At 38.1% G+C, this 19,528-nt stretch overlaps 2 protein-coding genes across 2 annotated transcripts; both read left to right on the top strand.

The window, feature by feature from the left end:
- Positions 1-2,195: 2,195 nt before the first annotated feature.
- On the top strand, positions 2,196-3,363 carry LOC117622963 (probable carboxylesterase 17). The gene has a single exon (XM_034353782.1). It carries the CDS (start codon positions 2,231-2,233, stop codon positions 3,272-3,274), a length of 1,044 nt encoding a protein of 347 aa, XP_034209673.1. The 5' UTR covers positions 2,196-2,230; the 3' UTR covers positions 3,275-3,363.
- Positions 3,364-4,436: 1,073 nt separating this feature from the next.
- LOC117621957 (F-box/kelch-repeat protein At3g06240-like) lies at positions 4,437-5,822 on the top strand. The gene has a single exon (XM_034352482.1). The coding sequence runs from the start codon at positions 4,437-4,439 to the stop codon at positions 5,820-5,822; it is 1,386 nt and encodes a 461-aa protein (XP_034208373.1).
- Positions 5,823-19,528: the final 13,706 nt, after the last annotated feature.

Here is a 19,528-nt window from a genome sequence, read left to right as displayed (position 1 = left end):
TAAATTCCTTCGGGAAAGACTGTTAAATATCGTCGCAAAAGGTGTAAAAAACCGTCAGAAAATAATAAAAAGCATCATTTAAGACATGACTTGGCTGAATATTTCCGATTCCAAAGTGTTTCTCATCTGTTTTCCGGTAGAAATTTATGTACCTCCATTAAAAGCCCTTTAAAAATTTTAGTAAACCATGGTAGAAGATTGTGTTTACCATTTTCCAATGTTATGTACAATCAATACATGAAGAAGAGCTATTCCATATCAATAAATAACTTTGTAAATCGATATTTTCTAAAATAATTAACATGTACTTTTCTTATGAGTTGATCATCCGTACTTTACACAAAGTCAATGGTACGCTAAAATATCGATTAGCAAAATATTCACGATTCCATAAGTGTTCTTAATCTTATACTGTACACATCACATCAACATTTTGAATTCAAATGAAGGCACTAGCCCAATTTTTATTCCCATCCCTCTGCATCCATAGCTTTGCTTTCTAGTTAGAGAGAGACGCATTCATATATTAACTTAAAGCACCGATGGTGAGACGGTTGGGGTTGATTTTTGGTACTCATGATGAGAATTATCATGTTGAAAGCATTTGGTCTAATAAGAGCCCATGACATAGAATTTATCAGTATCCAGCCCCTTGTATCCTCATGCATGGTGGAGTAGTCAAAAAGGAGGAATAAAAGAGAGAATATTTCAAAGATAAAGATGGCTTTGGCTGGTACTGTGGGCAACCCGATTTGCAAATCCATGGGGATTGAAAGATTTTCTTTCTGTTTGGGATTCGAGGATGAAAGAATCAAAAACTTTTACCTCCATAATGCATGTGACTTATGAACAGTGAGGAGAATACGACTAGACTTCTGATATATATATGCATATAGGATTGGATTTGCTGAGGTAACTTGATATATGACTCAGTTCAGTGGATTGGAAGATTTTCAGGTTTCAGTAAATCTATCAAGGTTGAATTTGGTGGTACATAATCTTCTGAATACAACCGACTTAATGTCGAATTTAAGACACGTTTCATGATCTAGTATAGTTTGATCTATTCTGCAGTGAACCAGTCCTAAATAATCTGCAGATATCATCATTGGATACCATCATGCATGAGATAGGCTTTATGTGAAAGTCTAATAATACTAATGAAACCTTTGTTGAAGAATAATGACGTGCCAAAAGATGGACGGAAGGCAAATATTCCAAAGGCAAGTACAACACAAAGAACAAAATCTAATTTCAAGAATCTACTTCTATTTTTGTTCTCTTTACTCCTTTTTTTCTTTCCTTTTTTGGGGCAACTTGTGCAGGACAGGTACAAATGTACGTGTTCCAGTTCTGTGGCTGCAGAAAACAACAAATAGTCCAAAATTTCATATCTAAACCATAATCCTTATTAGGGGAGAAACAAGAACTTCATCAGCTGCGTAATCAGTGATTAATTGCATGAAATCTCATCAGTCTTAGGATTGTTAATTATTCAGTCTCGGATGTTTTTGTTTTTTCTGCTAACCCCAGTAGAGAATTTGAATATAAAGAGTCAAAAAGCAACTGAGAAGATAATAAAATATCTGAAGAATAAAGTTGACTGTCCATTTGCAAGTCCTTAGAGTTTTAAGAATATTCATTAATCCAGAATCAAAAAGCACTGTCGGCAGGCAACTCTCCACTAGCAAACCACCAGAGCTTTTCAGAAGAGGGTTAGTCATAATGCTTTGCATAACCTTACACATCACTTGCTGCATTAGACTTAAATTTGTTGTTTCTGCTGATCATGTCTGTGAGATGAATATTGCTTCGATTTATAGATAATGTTTCAAGAAAAGAAAATTTACCGAGGAAAACGATAATGCTTCAATCAAATCAACAAGAAGAAAATGCCAACAGAATATTTGGAAAGGACAAACTAGGAGGGGATGTGCAGCCCTCGTGATAAGTTTTATGTGTTGACTTCAATTTCGTTATCTTCTCACTGCTTGACCTTAATTATTGATTGTGAGGGGTGACCAGGAGATGTTTTAGACAAGTTGCTGCATGACAGCATATGCTGAGTTCAGATGCCGCTTGTCAGATAAAATGAAAGGGAAGCTTTCTTCCACAATGAACTAGAGCCTCTCATTTTCTATATAAAGAGCATGCAAGGCAAATCACAATCACATCCACCCCACAGAGGCCACAAGCCCACAGAACTATATTCTACTATTCCATACATCGCATGAAATTTAGAAGAATGTCAACCATTTCTCTTGATCCAAGGCTTAACCTCCAAGCCATTAAGAACCCTCCTAACCAACATGGAGTTGTTCTTGAAGAAATTGAAGGTCTCCTCAGAGTTCACAAAGACGGAAACATCGAAAGGCCTCCAATTATCCCCAGCGTCCCAAGCACTCTGGCACTACCACATGGTGTCACAGCCAAAGACGTTGTCATTGACAAATTTACCAACTTATGGGCCCGTATTTATGTTCCAAGCCACCCCGGAAACCTCCCCGTGCTTGTCTACTTTCACGGTGGTGGATTCTGTGTTGGCTCTGCTGCTTGGAGCTGTTACCATGACTTCTTGGCCAACCTTGCTTGCAAAGCAAGTTGTGTCATCATCTCTGTGAATTACCGTTTAGCCCCAGAAAACCGCCTCCCTGCTGCTTATGACGACGGATTCAAAACTCTTATGTGGGTGAAACAACAAGCTATGAGTGAGCCTAGCGAGCAAAGATGGTGGTTAAGTAGGTGCAGCTTGTCAAGCTTGTTCATAGTTGGTGACAGTGCAGGGGCTAACATAGCCTACAATGTCACCACACAATTAGTCTCCCGTGACCCCTCCAGTTTAAGACCTTTGAGTCTCAAGGGCACCATCTTGATCCAACCTTTCTTTGGAGGAGAGGCTCGTACTTGGTCCGAGAAATATGCAACTCAGCCACCAACCTCTGCACTAACTCTGTCGAATTCCGACGTGTACTGGCGATTGGCTCTGCCGTTAGGGGCCAACAAAGACCATCCATGGTGCAACCCTCTGGCAAACGGCGTGACCAAGCTGCGTGATTTAAGGCTCCCGGCCATAATGGTGTGCATATCAGAACTGGATATATTGAAGGATAGGAATTTGGAGGTCGGCAATGCCTTGAGTAGCTTGGGGAAAAGGGTGGAGACAACAATGTACAAAGGAGTTGGACATGCGTTCCAAGTTATGCAGAACTCTCAGCTCTCCTATTCCCGGACCCAAGATTTAATCTCTCACATCAAGGCCTTCATCAACCAATAGTGTATTTGTGTTTTTTATTTTTCCTTTTACTTTGATATTTTAGGGTATTTTGTATGTATTAAGTTATGCTAAAACTTAATATTTTGATACGTGTTAAATGCTAATGAATCAAAAAGTCTGTTATTACTTTGTTATGCATTATTATGTGTTTCTTTTCATGAACTTTAACCAGATGTGTATTATATTATCTTGCATAAACTATCTATTTTATATTACTCCCGATAAAAATAATAGAAATTCAGCATGTTTGGTATTCTATCCAACTTTGTAAATTTAAAAACAGAATTTGAGTACAATTCAAAAAATCTGTTTTAATCGAAGTTTAAAAAAAGAACTTCTTGTTTTTTAAGAAAAATAAAAGCTTTTGAATTCCTACTTAAATAGGATACCAAACACGACCTCAATTACTTTAATGTGTTTGGATGAAGGAATTCTAATTTTCATAGAATTTGTAAATGACGGAATTTGTAATTACAACATTTGAAATTATGTCAATTCCAAATTTCAGTGTTTGGATATCTTGTATATAAAAGTTAGGAAATGACAGAAATTACAATTTCCCATGTTTGGATAATCATAGAAGGAATTTTAAAATTGAGATTCGCAGAGAATAAAACCGTCTCTATCTCCCCTTCGAAAGTCAATACAACATAAGAACGAGTAAAACAAGATTTGAATCCCCTTCATTCTCTGAACTTGGCTGCTTCTATGAGTTGAAGAAAAAGACGATTGCATTTGACTCTTCAGCCAAAGTTGGATTAACCTAAAGCATGCAATTGTAAAGCTAGTAACATTCAAATCCCTTAAATAAAAAAAATCATAATCGACTATTGTTATTACTCAAAATTGTAATCAAGATAAAATCATCTATATTACTCAAAAAAACAAGCGTAACAGTAAATCAAAACAAAAATCCAATCATTCCAACTACTATTTAAGGTACTTGTTATAAATAAAAATAATTAATAAAAATTGACAAGGATAGAATAGAAGTCTCCTATTCTTGGTAGGAAAATAGATCGTCAAACCTCTCTTTATATATAAACCCAACTCTTCAATTCCACTACACATGACCCATCTGACGACACATTCTCTCTCCTTCTCTTGTTTTGTTTCTGATCGTGGATGCTTTAGGAAGGAAGAAGGCTAGCTAGCTAGGACTATGGAGGAGGCATCGATGCCGCTGAGAAGCAAGAAGAGAATGATGAAGCAATTGCAATGCAGCGAGAGAACAACGCAGTTGATGGAGCTCCCATTGGATATCCTCCTGGACATCCTTTCGAGGCTGCCCACAAGATCACTGTTTTCTTTGCTTTGTGTCTCTAAGAACTTGCGCAGCTTAGTCGACTGCCCATCTTTTGCTCACGAGCATTCACAATATATTGCTACCACCAATTATGAAGATTTGGACCCGTCTCACGCTATGGTTCTTACCAACTCCCAATTAATCACCTTGCGAGCTCTAAATCCATTGTCGCCCTTCAGCGAATTTGCCTTCGACATTTCCAACTCCCTTAGAAACGGATTCAATCTAAAGCTTGTTTCGTACGGCTTGCTTTTGTTTAACAAGAAAGAGTCAACAACAAATGATCAAGCCCTACTCCTCCTAGTCAATCCTCTCATGGGAGAAGTTCTAAACCTCCCACCACCACCAACCACCATTTTCTATGAAGCCCTGCCGCCACGCTGGAACTATGAGTTGTATGGTATGGGATACGATGCCCTGACTAGCACCCACAAGATTGTTCGTCTTTCTAGACCCGGCCCAAAACACAACCTGGTGGCCCAAATTTATGAGCTGGGCACAGGCTTCTCATTGTCATGGAGACAAATATCCTCAGTTCCTCCACCTTCTTGTTGTCTAAGCAGCAAAAACTGTGTGTCTGCATATGGAAACATGCACTGGCTAGTTAATGGTTTCTCTTCTGATCTTGAATTCAGAATACTTTCTTTTGACTTCAAAAGGGAAGAGTTCGAATGGACTCCTCATACCAACTTGCCAGACTTCGGCAAGCGTTCTGTTCTTCACCTGATTAATTTCAGAGGACGTCTCGCCATTGTTGATGTTACGGCAATTTCATCACCTAAAAATATTCATCACCATGACCAAATTGAGATATGGGTGATGAAAAGTTACAAAAACTTCACGTGGGAAAAAAAGTACGCAGTAGAAATCGATCTTGATCCTTGTTGCATGAAATCATGGGAGACTCCTTTTCGTTTCCATGGTGTTGGGCCTGGTTCTGTAGGTGCTTGGGAACATGGCATCTTTCTCAGAGATATTACTTCGACAAAATCTAAAAATATGGTGGTTTTTTTGGATGTGGATAGTGGCGGCATCAGAGCCGTACAAGTTGGATCATCTTCAATGAGCGATTGTGATGATCTTATGCCCGTCAATGTGTTCAGTTACACCGGAGGCTATATTTCTCTAAGAAAATATGGTGATTTGATGGAAGCAGAGACAGGGGAGAGAAATTTCTTCTCTGTGGGGAAGATGATGCAGAGGTCAATGTTGACAAGGTATTGTTTTGAAGTAGGTGTGTAGGAGGAGGACTGAGAAGTAATACAAAGGTTTAACTGAGACTAAAATTCTATTGATTATTGATTATGACATGTACTTAATGAATATCATTTTATTATATCTTGCTATGCTTATTTTGTTGAGCAACACCAAACTGTTTTGGTTACTAATTTGAGAAGCCTGAACTGAGTTTTGCTCTTCAAAGGTTGATGATTTGTTCAACTGCACATACCACTACTTATTGAAGAGGTTAATTATTGATGGTCGGATTGTGCAAGCCGATCAACCCTAATTAGAACTTAATTAGAACTCATGTCACTACTTCACTTGCATTTGATTTAAGATATGATTGCTAGTCGAAGCGCTAAAAGGAAAGGATAAAAAATGTGGTCCAATGTCATATGTTCGATTCCTCCTTCCCAATATCGCTTCTTTAAAAAAGACAACCACTACAACTAACTTTGAATAAAGAAAGAAACCAAATTGCTTGCTGTTACTTCAGAACCAAAAAAAAAAAAAACTCTAATTAATAAATTGGAATTTTAAGTCTATGTGAAAGCTCAAGGTAAAACCAATTACTTGTTGTTACTTACTTTTTGGTGTTCAAATTAAAAGACTGAATCATTGTTCTGGCCAACTGGTCTAACTCACATATGCAAATAACGTCTAATTGTTATGAGAGGTTGTGTTATAAGAAAATTGATAAGTATTTTAAAAGTCTATTAAACCTGTTGATTTTAAAAAGGAGTATATAGTTGTCATTTGTTAAAAACCAAAATTAAATATGAATGGGTGTCCAGAGAAATCCCTTGGGTGTGAATAGAGTCCTGAAATTAGAACTTTCCAACGTGGGCTGGAGCTCATGGCTTTTCTAATAATGGAGGCCTTTAGGCCCAACCCATTTTAAGAACAGACGACACAATCAGATTTTCTCTCTCACTCTGCAGAGACGACACAATTTTTTATTGGGGCGATGATGCAGAGGTCAATGTTGCCAAGGTAATTTTTATTGGGGAGATGATGCAGAGGTCAATGCTGCCAAACTGTTTTGGTTACTAATTTTCGTCTCTTCACTGAACTGCAGGTCTCGAGACGCAAAGTTCACTAGACTATGCGGATTTGAGAAGCCTGAATTGAATTTTTCTCTTCAAACGTTGATGACTTGTTGAAACTGCACATGCCACTACTTATTGAACAGGTTAATTATTGATGGTTAGCTTAGTCAAAAGACAAGATTGATGGTCAGATTATGAATGCAAGCTACCCTTGGAACTTAATTAGAACCCATGTTACTACTTGCATTCAATTTAAGATATGAATGCAAGTAAAAGCGCAAAAATAAAAGGATCAGAAAATGTGATCCAATGTTATTCATTCGATTCCTCCTTCTCAATGTTGCTTCTATTAAAAAGACAACAACTTTAACTAACTTTGAATAAAGAAAGAAAAATTGACAATGAAATGTGATAAGATTACTAATAATATGAAGGAATGATAAGTAATAAGTTATCTATAATTCACTCAAAAGAGACTATAAATATTGTTTATACCCATCTGATCGACCAATGCGAAGGTTACTGTGGAAAATGAGATGGCCATCAGTAGGAAAGTGTTCGGCATCCCTTATTGCCGAACGCAACACAAGACCCATTGCCAGTCATTTCTTGCTAGGACAAGTGAAGCCACCACATGCAATATCTATAGTCCCACATCAAAGTTTTACTCAACATGCACACCTCCCAAGATTTATAAAAGTTGGCACAAATCCCAAAAAAGCGTAACTCATACTTCTGGCAATTCAGCCATTATTCTGTTCAGATTACTATACACTCCGTACTTATTCTTACTTAAGCATCGGAGAGCCTTTGGGCGGTACAACACTTGGACCCAATGGCTTACCTAGCATTTTCTCTCTTGCAGATCAATATGGTTTAGGATTTAGAGTTAGGGAAGTCCAAAAAGTGCCGAAGGTCAAAACATCACTAAGTTGGGTGCAAAAATGCTGAACTATTTTTTAGCACAACGAAATATGATTCATATTGTTCAAATGATATACACATAGTAAGTGTGGTTTGTTTAGTTGATGGGAGAAATCACCTTAACGTATATTTTGCATATGATATCTGTGCAAATTAAACTATTTTCGCCTTTGTTTCAGTGGTAGCTCCAATTGGCTCTCTTGATTTACAAAATTTTGCTCCTCAAAACAATTATTTTCATCAGGTCTGTTGGATTAATCTAACGACACATACTTTTATTTGAGCGGGTTAGAATACATGGAGGGGGTTGTTTGTATAACAGAATGGTTATGTCTGAAATTTAATATCGTTGATTAATCAGGAGTGCTACTATTTCAACCCACCTATCATATTTTCCCACCTACCTTATATTCACACCCACCATGTAAATTTGAAAAAACAGAATCTTATCTTTCCACCCACCATTATTCCTAAAATACCCTTTAATTAATTAATAATGCAATTAAATTCAATCCCTCTCTCTCTAATTCTCAAACAACAACGCAGAAGAAGAGGGAAGGAGGAGGAAGAAGAAGATGGACTGCGAAAGAGCCAAACCATCACTAACAGCGTCGTCTCCATTCTCAGCTCCTTTGACCACTGCCTCTCCGCACTTGAAACCTCCATGCGTCCTACCCATGTGGGTCTTCTCCTAACTTTCTGTTTGGGTTGCCATAAAATCTTATTCAACAAGAATATGGAACCAATAGTTTTGGTTCACTTTGAGTTTGACTTGGCCTTTACTTTTCTTAATAAAACCAAATATGGGTCTTAGAGCTTCTTTATTATTATTATTTTTCTTTTAATTTATTAGTGACCAAACAGCGGATCTGGGATTTTGAATTTCTTTCACAATTTTGAGCATTTGTTCATGTTTTCTTATTGGGTTTGTTTGAATATTGGATAGTACACATTTTTTCCTGAAAGCACATGAGAACGTTGATAAGACGTTGTAGGTTACGGAGGTTATAGGTGTGTTGAGAGTTTTTCCTTAAGTTCTTAGAAGTCATTTTATAAAGGGGTAAATTTGTCTTTAAAATTTTGAAGATAAGGTGGGTGGGAAAATAAGACAGGTGGGTGGAAATAATAGCACTCTTAATCGGTATTGATCGGAAAAAAAAAAAAAAAAAGATTAATCAGTTGCTTATGGTCCCGTTCATTTTTAGGTCCTAATCTTTTAATTTTTCTCTCCCCTCCTTACTCTGCATCTTCATCATTCATGGACCACTACACACATTTTCTTCGTCTTCTTCATCTGTTATGCGTAAGTTGTAGATCTATTTTGGATTAATTAATATGGAAAATAGCAGCTAGAAGTATATACCTTGAGCTTAATTAAATTTTTGAGACAAAAGGCGATAGAATTTTATTAGATCAATATGAATAAGGAGTACAAAGGATCAAGGCCGTCTCTGAGATTTTGAGGGCCCTATGCGAAACTTAAATTGGGGCTTTACATAATCTTATACGAAAATACTATAAATAAAAATTCATCATAACTTAATGCTATAAACACTTTTTTTTATAACTAAAAGTCACCATCAATAAACATGTAATGACAATCAGAAATCCAACTCATAAAAATTTTAAAATTTTCATTTGATAAAATTAAATGAAAACAAAAACATACCTGACTATCCAAAAACATATTTGACTATCCAAAAATCAATCACATTGTATTTGCTGTCTTTATTTGAAGAATTAAAACTATTACGCGAGCTTTTTCCTCAAAAGAAAAAAAACACAACTAGTACAATACTAATGTTGAAAATTGATCTTCTTGAATTTTTTAAAAGAGAAATAATTAATCAAATGTTGATAATCGAGTTTTTCAAGAAGGATATATATACTCCTGGTGGTTAGCTTCGATGTTTCCCTTTTTTTAAAGGTGTTTTTGTGTTTTTTAATAAATAATTATGTACAACTTGTTGTTATAACAGTCCTGATCTCTTGGACTACATGAGTTCAAGAGATTTCTGGTTACTCACCGTTGGATGTTCACTCACTCTTGCACTCCTTTTAACAAACTTTTTAAAACTATTGGATTAATATCCAAAGGTGGGTGACCACAATCTCTTAGACTTCTGTGGTCCAAGAGATTTCTGGTCACTCACCGTTGGATGTAAATTCAACGGTTCACTCACTCTTGCACTCTTTTTAACAAACTTTTTTAAACCATTGGATTAATATCCAACGGTGGGTGACCACAATCTCTTAGACTCCTGTGGGCTCCTCTGTTGAGTGGAAACACGCTAGAAAGCCAACTCCACCACAGACACTTTTGTACAAATATTTAGCACACTATATTATATATACAATTCTTATAAATATTATATATATAATATAAAGAATTTTTTTTTTGGGGGCTCTCAAGAATCGCGCCACTTGCACCACCCCAAAGCCGCCCCTGCAAAGGATATATGACTTGAGCCAACCGAAAAACTGAAACGATTTGGAGAGAATCACTCTCGAAAATAACTTTTCTATAACCTTTCAATTGCCATAATTTCTCCGAGTGTAGTCCAATGACATCAAGAACCAAAACTAGCCGCTGACCGACATGACTCTCTTAGAGAGACTAAGAACACTCTGCAAACTCAACTAAGTTGCTGGAATCATGAGGAAAAATAAACATAGAAAACTCATAGAGTTTGTGTAATTTATTGAACATAATAAATTAAATTTAAAAACAAAAAATAACACCTGCAAAAGGAAAACCAATTGCCTAATCTTTCTCTAGAACATGGCAAAGGGAGCGTTTGTCACGCCCCGATTCGAAAATAGAGATTATCTTCAAATTAAGGCATGAATCATATCATAGTTATAGGAGTTTGTTTATATAACTATAGTATGATTTATGTCTTAATTCGAAGATAATCCCTATTTTTGAATTGGGGTATGACAACGTCATCTAGTTACTCCAGGGCCTCAACACATTAGTGAGCAGATGATTTATCATGATCAAGTCGCACATCACCTCAAAGAGGAACCTTGCAAGAATAGGCACAACCAAAACCAAATCGGATTTGAGACAATAGATTTACCAAAAGAAGAATAGATCGACATAGGTCTACCTAAAGCCAGAGAATACCGAAGATCCGACGGGATCCAAGAAAAAATCCCATCAATCTCTCTCTCTCTCTCTCACGTAGTACGAGGCTAGGGTTTTACCTTGGGCTTAATTAATTAATTTCCAGCTATGATATGTTATTATTTATAGATATTTCCTTATTATTGCAAAACGATTTAAATTAAATATTGTCATTAATTAATTATAACATCACAAGCAAAGAACCTTTTACAGAGGTATTGCACAAATATTTATTTTCTCTCATCACCTTGTTAGACGTGCTTCTCCAACCAATTCTATATTTGACATAGCTCTTTTCATCCTCAATTAAATTTTGACATAGACCGCTCTTTTAATCCCCAATTAAATTATTTTGACATAGACCGCTCTTTTCATCCCCAATTAAATTATTTTGACATTCTTCGCTCTTTTCATCCTTACTATTGCTTTTTTTTTTTTTTTAAATTAAGAAGAGGGCCAAAGCCCCAAACAAAAACAAACAGACTACACAAACTGGTCTAAACAGACCAATCTAGAATGAACAACTCCTAGCAGATCGTCAACTAGATAAGCACTTAACCAACTAGGGGCATGCTCAAGAACGCACAGCCCAAGATCCACTTGGTAACTCCAATTAGCCAAACAGTCAGCAACAATATTCGTCTCACGGAACACATGCTGAAGGGCACAACTGGGAACCTGTTGCATAAGGTCACAACAGTTCCTAACCAAAGCAGCTAAGGGATGCATAGCAAGCATAGAAGGATTCTGGCAGAGGTTTACTGCAATAGCTGAGTCCATCTCAATAGTGAGATTACAGATGCCCTTCTCAATTGCAAGCTTCAAACCAAAGAAAAGCCCCCATATCTCAGCCTCAAGAACTTGACCTTTCCCCAAATTAACAGCAAACCCACTAACCCAGTCACCAAAAGAGTCACGAATGACTCCCCTAGCACCACTGCAGCCAGTAACATGTTTCCTTGAACCATCAACATTCAGCTTAAACTGTCCAGGCTTAGGGGGCTCCCAGGCAACATGGATTTGAACTTTATTTTCTCCTATAGTGCGATTAGAAGATGACTTAATCCACTCTTGGGCTGCCCCGCAGATAACTTGTCTTGGACTGAAGGGAACAGTATCCTCATTCTGAAAAACATGCTTATTTCTCCAACACCATAACTGCCAGCAAGTGAACACAAAGACAGTACTCCAAGGAACATCACCATTCCATTTCGCCTTAGAGAGCATGTTAACCTTCATCCACGGCTGAGCATCTAAGCGGAAAAAATTATGGGCATAGGCAGGGAGAATAGCATTCCAAGTAGTTCGAGCTCGCTCACAATCACGAAGGATATGAAGAGCTGTTTCAGTAGGCCAAGAACAAAAGCCACATGAAGAGTCAGAAGCCAACTGCCTTCTAACACGCTAATCGTTAGACAAAATTTTTCCTTGAGAAGCCAGCCACATAAAGTATTGGAGCTTAGGAGGAACATTTAAACTCCACAAGGATTTCCAACAGGAGTCAGGAGTAGAACAGCCTTCAAAAAATAAGCTATAAGCAGATTTAACTGAAAAGTCGCCATTAGCACTACCCTTCCAAACCTGAGTATCAGGTAAAGAACCCAAAAACCCCACAGGAACACTAATGATCTGTTGGACAAGGTCTTCACAAACCACACCTCTCAACTTGTCAATATCCCACCAGCCATTCATAGAGAAACTTGAGACAGAACAATTGCTATCATGGGCGGTGAGAACTCCAGCCTGCTGCATTAAAGGGACATCAGTAACCCACTTATCCTCCCAGAAATTTACACTATCTCCCCAACCAACTCTCCAACACATCCCTTGCTTAAGCAACTGAATACCATGTAAGATACTCCTCCAAGTAGTGGAACAAACCTGCCTTGCTCCAAGAGAATTATCAAAAATAGAAGTCCCTTTAAGATACTTAGCCTCATAAATTTTTGCCCATAAACCATTGTCCCTAGAGTGCAATCTCCATCCAATCTTAGCAAGCAGGGCCTGGTTCATACTAGCAGTCTTTTTAAACCCCAAACCTCCTTTGCCTTTAGGCCTACAAGCCAAATCCCATTGACAAAGATGGATCTTATAATTCTTCTCACTGCTGCCCCAGAAGAAATTACGGTTAAGTTTGTCTAGATCATTACAGACACTAACAGGAAGTTTAGTAGTTTGCATAGCATAAACAGGGATAGAAGCTGTAACCGCTTGAATTAAAGTAGCTCATCCAGCTAAAGATAGGAGCTTACTCTTCCAAGATGCCAGCTGGCTATGCACCTTATCAACTAAAGAACTATAAGTGTGCTTTCCGATTTTGGAATGCAAAAGAGGCATTCCTAGATACTTCCCCAGGTCATTAGTGAGAGGAGAGCCACAGATCAAACTTATCTCCTTAGCAACTTCTTTACAAGTGTTAGGAGAGCAAAAGACAGCAGACTTATCAAAGTTGACTACTTGTCCAGAAGCAGCACAAAATAAATCCAGACAGCTCTTCATAATTTTAGCTTGGTTAGCATTAGCCTCCGCAAACAACACCAGATCATCAGCAAAAAATAGATGGGAGATCGCAGGACCAGACTGAGAAGGTTTCACAGGTCGCCACTTCTTCTTGCTCACAGCATCGCATATGATATGAGAGAGTTTCTCAATACAGAGAACAAACAGGTAGGGCGATAAGGGGTCTCCCTGTCTAATACCATTCATTGGCCTAAAAGGAGAAGTCAATTCCCCATTCACATTAATCTGATATCTCACAGACTGTACACAGCTCATTATCAACTTAACAACCGGAGCAGGCAACTTCAACTCAATGAGCACATACTCAACAAAATGCCAATTCAACCTGTCATAGGCCTTAGAGAGGTCTATCTTCCAAGCAACAAACCCTTTTTTCCCTTTAGACAACTTAAATTTATGCATTAACTCCTGTGCAATCAGAATATTATCTGTAATATGACGTCCAGGGACAAAACTAACTTGGTTGGGGCTTATAAGATCAGGAAGAATAGGCCTTAGGCGAGCCACAATGATTTTAGAAATAACCTTGTACAAAGTCGAGCATAAGCTTATAGGCCTAAACTGGATCATAGATTGAGGGCTTTGCACTTTAGGCACCAAAGTTATTAAAGTGTAATTCAGCTTGTCAGGGATGCAACACTTCTTGAAAGCTTGGGTCACCATTGCAAAAATATCAGCAGCACATTTATTCCATTGAGCTTGATAGAAACAAGCTGGAAACCCATCAACACCAGGAGCTTTCAAACCTCCAATCCCAAACAAACTCCGCCTAATCTCAGCCATGTCAATTTCCTTCTCCAGCAAATCCAAATCAGCCGAGTCAATAACAGGGAACAGATTGGGTAAGATCAACTCTCTATGCTCCATAATCTCTTGAGAAAACAACTGCTCAAAATACGCCATAGCCAAACCCTTAATGTCTTGAGCTTGCTCAACCCAAACCCCCTCATTATTTTTTAATCTCTTGATTTTATTCCTCCGCCGCCTAATAATCGTAGTAAGATGAAAGAATTTGGTGTTTCGATCACCTTCCTGAAGCCACTGCAATCTGGACTTTTGTTTCCAGAACATAGCCTCTTGCTCCAACACACCATTATATTCCTTGATCAAAGAAATTTCCAAGTTACTCAGAAAAATATTTGATCCCCTGCACAACGCTTTTTGAATACCATTAAGACGAGCCAACAAACAGGCCTTTCGCTTCTTAATGTGTCCAAAAACATTGACATTCCAATCTTTTAGGGGCTGAATCAACTGATAAGTTTTATCCAAGGCTGAGCCAGCAGCATGTCCCCAAACATCAGAAATAAACTCATTGAAATGCTCATGTTGCATCCACATAGCTTCAAACCTAAAAGGCCTTCAGTGTGGAGAAGCAGCAAAACGGGAGCTCAACTTAATCTTGATTGGATTGTGATTGGAAGTAGTCCTAGGCAAATGTTGAACATTAGCCTCAGGGAATAACCTTCTCCATTGCATATTACAAATAGCTCGATCTAACCTTGCATAAACTCTCTTATTATTCCATGTAAATTTAGGTCCAGAATAACCCAAATCAATCATCTCATTTCCAGCAACCCAGTTCCTAAAACCTTTAGATTTGCACTCTAAAACTCCACCAAACTTCTCATCAGCAGTAAGTAACTCATTAAAATCCCCAGCAATCAACCAAGGCATGTTATGACTTGCAGCAACAAATGAAAGATAATCCCATAATTTTGCTCTCTTAACAGCGTTAGGACTAGCATCAACACCAGTAAACAGCCAGGGTTCTTGACCACTGCGAGTCACACAAGCAGAAATCGTTTGATCAGAGGTGCCAACAACTTCTACATGAACTCTAGAATCATCCCATAACAGCCACAAACCACCAGAGAACCCCACAACATCAACAATTTCAAAGCAAGGGAAGCCGAGAGACTTAACTACAGCAATAGCCTTTGCTCCACTAATAATAGGCTCACAAAGGAACAGCATATCCAGGCGATGAGTGCGAATCAAATCAAGCACATTAGACTTAAATTTGGAGCTTGCTGCTCCACTAACATTCCAGCAACAAATATCCATGAAAAAACCCATCAAAGACAGAGTAACCTTAAGGGCTAAAACCCTTTTATTAAGCCTCAAAAGTCATACCTTCACCAGGAGTGAAAGTACTACTTGCCAAGCGTCCACCATGTGAACTAAAGTGACCTTCCGAGAAGTCCATTTTCTCTGCGGGCTCCAAACCCTCACTATCAGAAGGGATTAACACTTCATCATCACTGTTAGAACCAGAATTGGCATCCCCACTAGTAGCCACCCCCCCAATATTAGGTGGCTGATGCCCAAATATATACAGCCCTTTCCTCTGATGAACTGGTTGTCCACTGCCCCAGCACTCAAATTGCTCGGGTAAAGAACCAATGGTAACATTCTTTTTGCCTTGAGATCCCACGCTTCCTACAAAACCAGATACCCCAGCAGCTTGGCGACGTCTAGAGGTATTTTTAATTGCCCCACCAGTAATCTGCCAATTTTCCTTCACACAATTCTTCACAGGCAAGCCCAAGTTTGAAATGTCCTCCAGAACCTGCCTAGCAACAGACTTTTTACCCTTAGACTTTGTCCAAACCTTATTGCCCGTATTCAAATCAGCCGAGAAAGATTGCACTGGTCTGCTACTAGTCTGATCAAAAAACTCACCAACATTCCCTTGATCCTTCCCAAAATTCTCACCAACTTGCCTAAGAGCATCAAACCTTGAGCCCTTAAATTTAACCCCAGGATCCTTGCCTCCCACTCCCTTAGAATTAGGCTGAGGCCTACGCCTAGGGGGAACATTCATCCATGGTCCTCTCAAGCTCTGGTCAGACTCATAGTGAGCCCTATTAATTCCCTCTGAACTACTCCCTTCCAAAATAGTACTCCTGGCAGTAATAGTCTCACCATTAACGGTTTCAACATCCTTCACATTCAATTCACACTTCTCTCGTTTATGGCCATACCTCCCACATAAGTAGCAAATATCTGGCAGCCCCTCATACTCAATGTTATACCAGTTCTGATTTATTTGGACAAAGGCATCTAACGGCTTAGTGAGATCTAATTCCACGCACAACCGAGCAAACTTGCCCCTATTTTGAGCAGTGGTAAGAGAATCAATCTTTAACAATTTCCCCAATAAATTCCCAACTCGTTTCAACGACCAAACATCAAAACACTCAAGCTGGATAGCAGAGACACGAAGCCAAACAGCCATTCGAGTAATATGTGCAGTAGCTGGACAAAAGCCAGGCCTCCATTTTTGCATAACTAAATATTGACCAGCTATTATCCAAGGGCCACCAGTGAGAACAAAATTTAGGTCTTCCTCAAGCTCAAATTTTACCACAAAATAATCATTCACCAAATCTATCAATTTCCACTCCCCTCTCAGACTCCATTTCTGATTTAATCGATCACGTAGATAGTTATAGGTATGAGACCTGCCCAATAGCTTGATAATCAGGGCATTCCTCCAAGGCCGGCATAACCTATCCATTGCCTTATCAGAAAATTGAATAATAGGGCCGTGATCACCCCGAGAAATAACCACATCCTCATTATCATTGAGATCCTCATAAGCATCATCCAGACAATTAACATCTATACCCACATTCTTAGCCAAATTCACCTTATTCATAAGCTTATCACGAAAACTATCTGCACCAGGTTGAAAGCGAGATACCTGCTCAGAGCTAACAATAGGTGTCTGTTCCTGCATCAGGTGTGGATTAGAATCAACATCCATGTCACACTCAGGTTCAGCATTCTCAGAGGCTCGACTTCGCTTAGGCAAGCGATGAGGATTCGAAAAAATTCCAGGTGAGCCTTACGCCATGACCAACAGTAGACCAAAGGGAATTAGCCAAAACCGAAGGAGAAAGCTGCCTGGAAACCACCGCACTGGGCAGCTTCCAGCAAGAGGCGCTCAGAAACGAGCGAGATCTGAAAAATCAGGAAAAATCTCTCGTGCGTGGGGCGCGTACAAAAAAGCCAAAAAATTCTATATCTTCTTGGTAACTATCCTTACTGTTGCTTTAATCCTTCGGCACATCACCACAGAACCATATACAGGCCAGTGGCCGAGGCGGGCCCCAGCTATACAACCAAAATTCCGCCTAGCCCGACGACCAAATGCTCTGGCAAGCCCCACCTCCAAAAAGCCATCTGACGAATGTAAAATCCCCAAAAAACCAAATCTTTCTGAATAATAACCGTTCTGTCCAACACCTCCAAGAAGGCTATATAAGCAGTGAAGTGTAAGTATTCATCCAAAACTCATCAAACACTACTTGTTCTGACCTCTGAATTTTACTTTTCCGGTACGGAGAAGGTCATTCCATTCGATAAGTAAGTGCACTTCTTTTACAAGACCCAGAAAGAGATCCAGTAACTTCTTTTACATATATATATATATATGTGTTTGTGTTGGGTTCTGATGTGCATGTGCTGGCCGTTCTCATCAACTATGTTTTCTTATTTATTACTGTAGATTTAAGGAGGTTGCGCCCAGGATGAATCGTCAAGCAAGCAATCCTGTCAGTGTTAGCGGTCCTCTTCCTGCAGAGGCGTGAGTCTGCATACATTCCATACATACATTCATACTACTTTGGCTTTCATTTGTATAACTATTAATTTGTTTTTAGCCAACTTATTGCTTTAGCTGGAAAAGACCAAAGGGGGGAGAAATTTTTTAAAAGAAGTCAAAATGGATAAAATTACCCTTATTTATTTATTGGATTTCCTAAGAAATTCTTTACATTTGCATGTTTTTGGTTTGAAAGTTAAGAGATTTTTCTGTCTTTTTTGAAATTTGTTTAGCTTTTTCCAAAAGTAAAACTTTTTGTGTAGCCAAAACCTAAATTTACTTTTTTTTTTTTTTTTGGGTTAGATAAATAGCTTAGCTGCATATAATATGTGTACAAATTTAACTGTTTTTGCCTTCGTTTCAGATCGTAGCTCAAATTAATATTAAAGTAATGTGGGACCTACTTTAAAATAATATGGGACCTATATTTTTCTTTATCTTTTTTTTTAAAAAAAAAAGAAGAAGGAAACAAGCGTAAGTAAATAGTAATTTTTATTTTTATTTATAAAAAAAAAAAACTATACTAGAAAAGATTTAGTTGCGAAATCTTAGTTTTAGTCATAAAATTAGCCAAAAAGGTTTAAAATATTTAATATATTTCAAAATGAGTATTTTTTTTCAAGTATAAATATTACAAATGATCAGTTTTTAAATTGTTGCATAATATTTTGTTCTCAATGCAGTTTACACTTTTTTTTTCTTGCTGAAATATGTTTGGTACATGTTAATTTTTGACCACCCCAAAATTCAAATCCTAGTTACGTCTCTGTACAAAAATTGTTCCTATAGAGAAGAATCTCTCTTAAAAATTATCAAGTTGAGGTACTGGATATTTCATTTGGGGTACATCCACAAGTTATTATCGTGTAAATATCATTAGAAATAAAGAAAAAAGTAAAAAAAGATAATAAAAAACACAAACCATGCTAACCTCCACATAAGAGAAAATCTATATATAAAATCAATATGAAAGCCCCGCGTGATTTAATGAGAAAGACTTTTGGTGGTTGACGTGCTTGGTCGGTCTTTGTGGAAGAAACTCTCTCTCTCTCTCTCTCTCTCTCTCTCTTTGTTTTTATTTAGGAGACCTCCTTCCCTTCTTACTTCCCAAGAATTATGTCAATTTTTTTCCACGTTGGACTGAGTTCTCATGGCTAGAGGTGTCAAACGGGCCGGCCCAACCCATTTAAACTCGGGCCTTTAATGTATTCGTGTCGTGCCGTGCCGGCCCATTTAATTTATCGGGCCGTGCTGTGCTGGCCCATTTAGTAAAATCATTGATCACAGCCCGGCCCAAAGCCCAAGTCCATATTGAAACGGGCCGTGCCCGTGCTCGTGCTCGGGCCATACTCGGGCCCAAGAACAAGCCCATTTAATTTGAATTTTTTTTACTTGATTTTTTTTTCCCCACTAGATAATTAAAATTATAAACATAAAACATGTAACTAGAAGCAAGGAATGATGAACTATTTGAAAACATTAATAATCA

This window comes from Prunus dulcis, chromosome 3, assembly GCF_902201215.1.
Source record: "Prunus dulcis chromosome 3, ALMONDv2, whole genome shotgun sequence".
Lineage (NCBI taxonomy): Eukaryota > Viridiplantae > Streptophyta > Magnoliopsida > Rosales > Rosaceae > Prunus > Prunus dulcis.
This window is presented reverse-complemented; position numbering and strand designations above follow the sequence as displayed.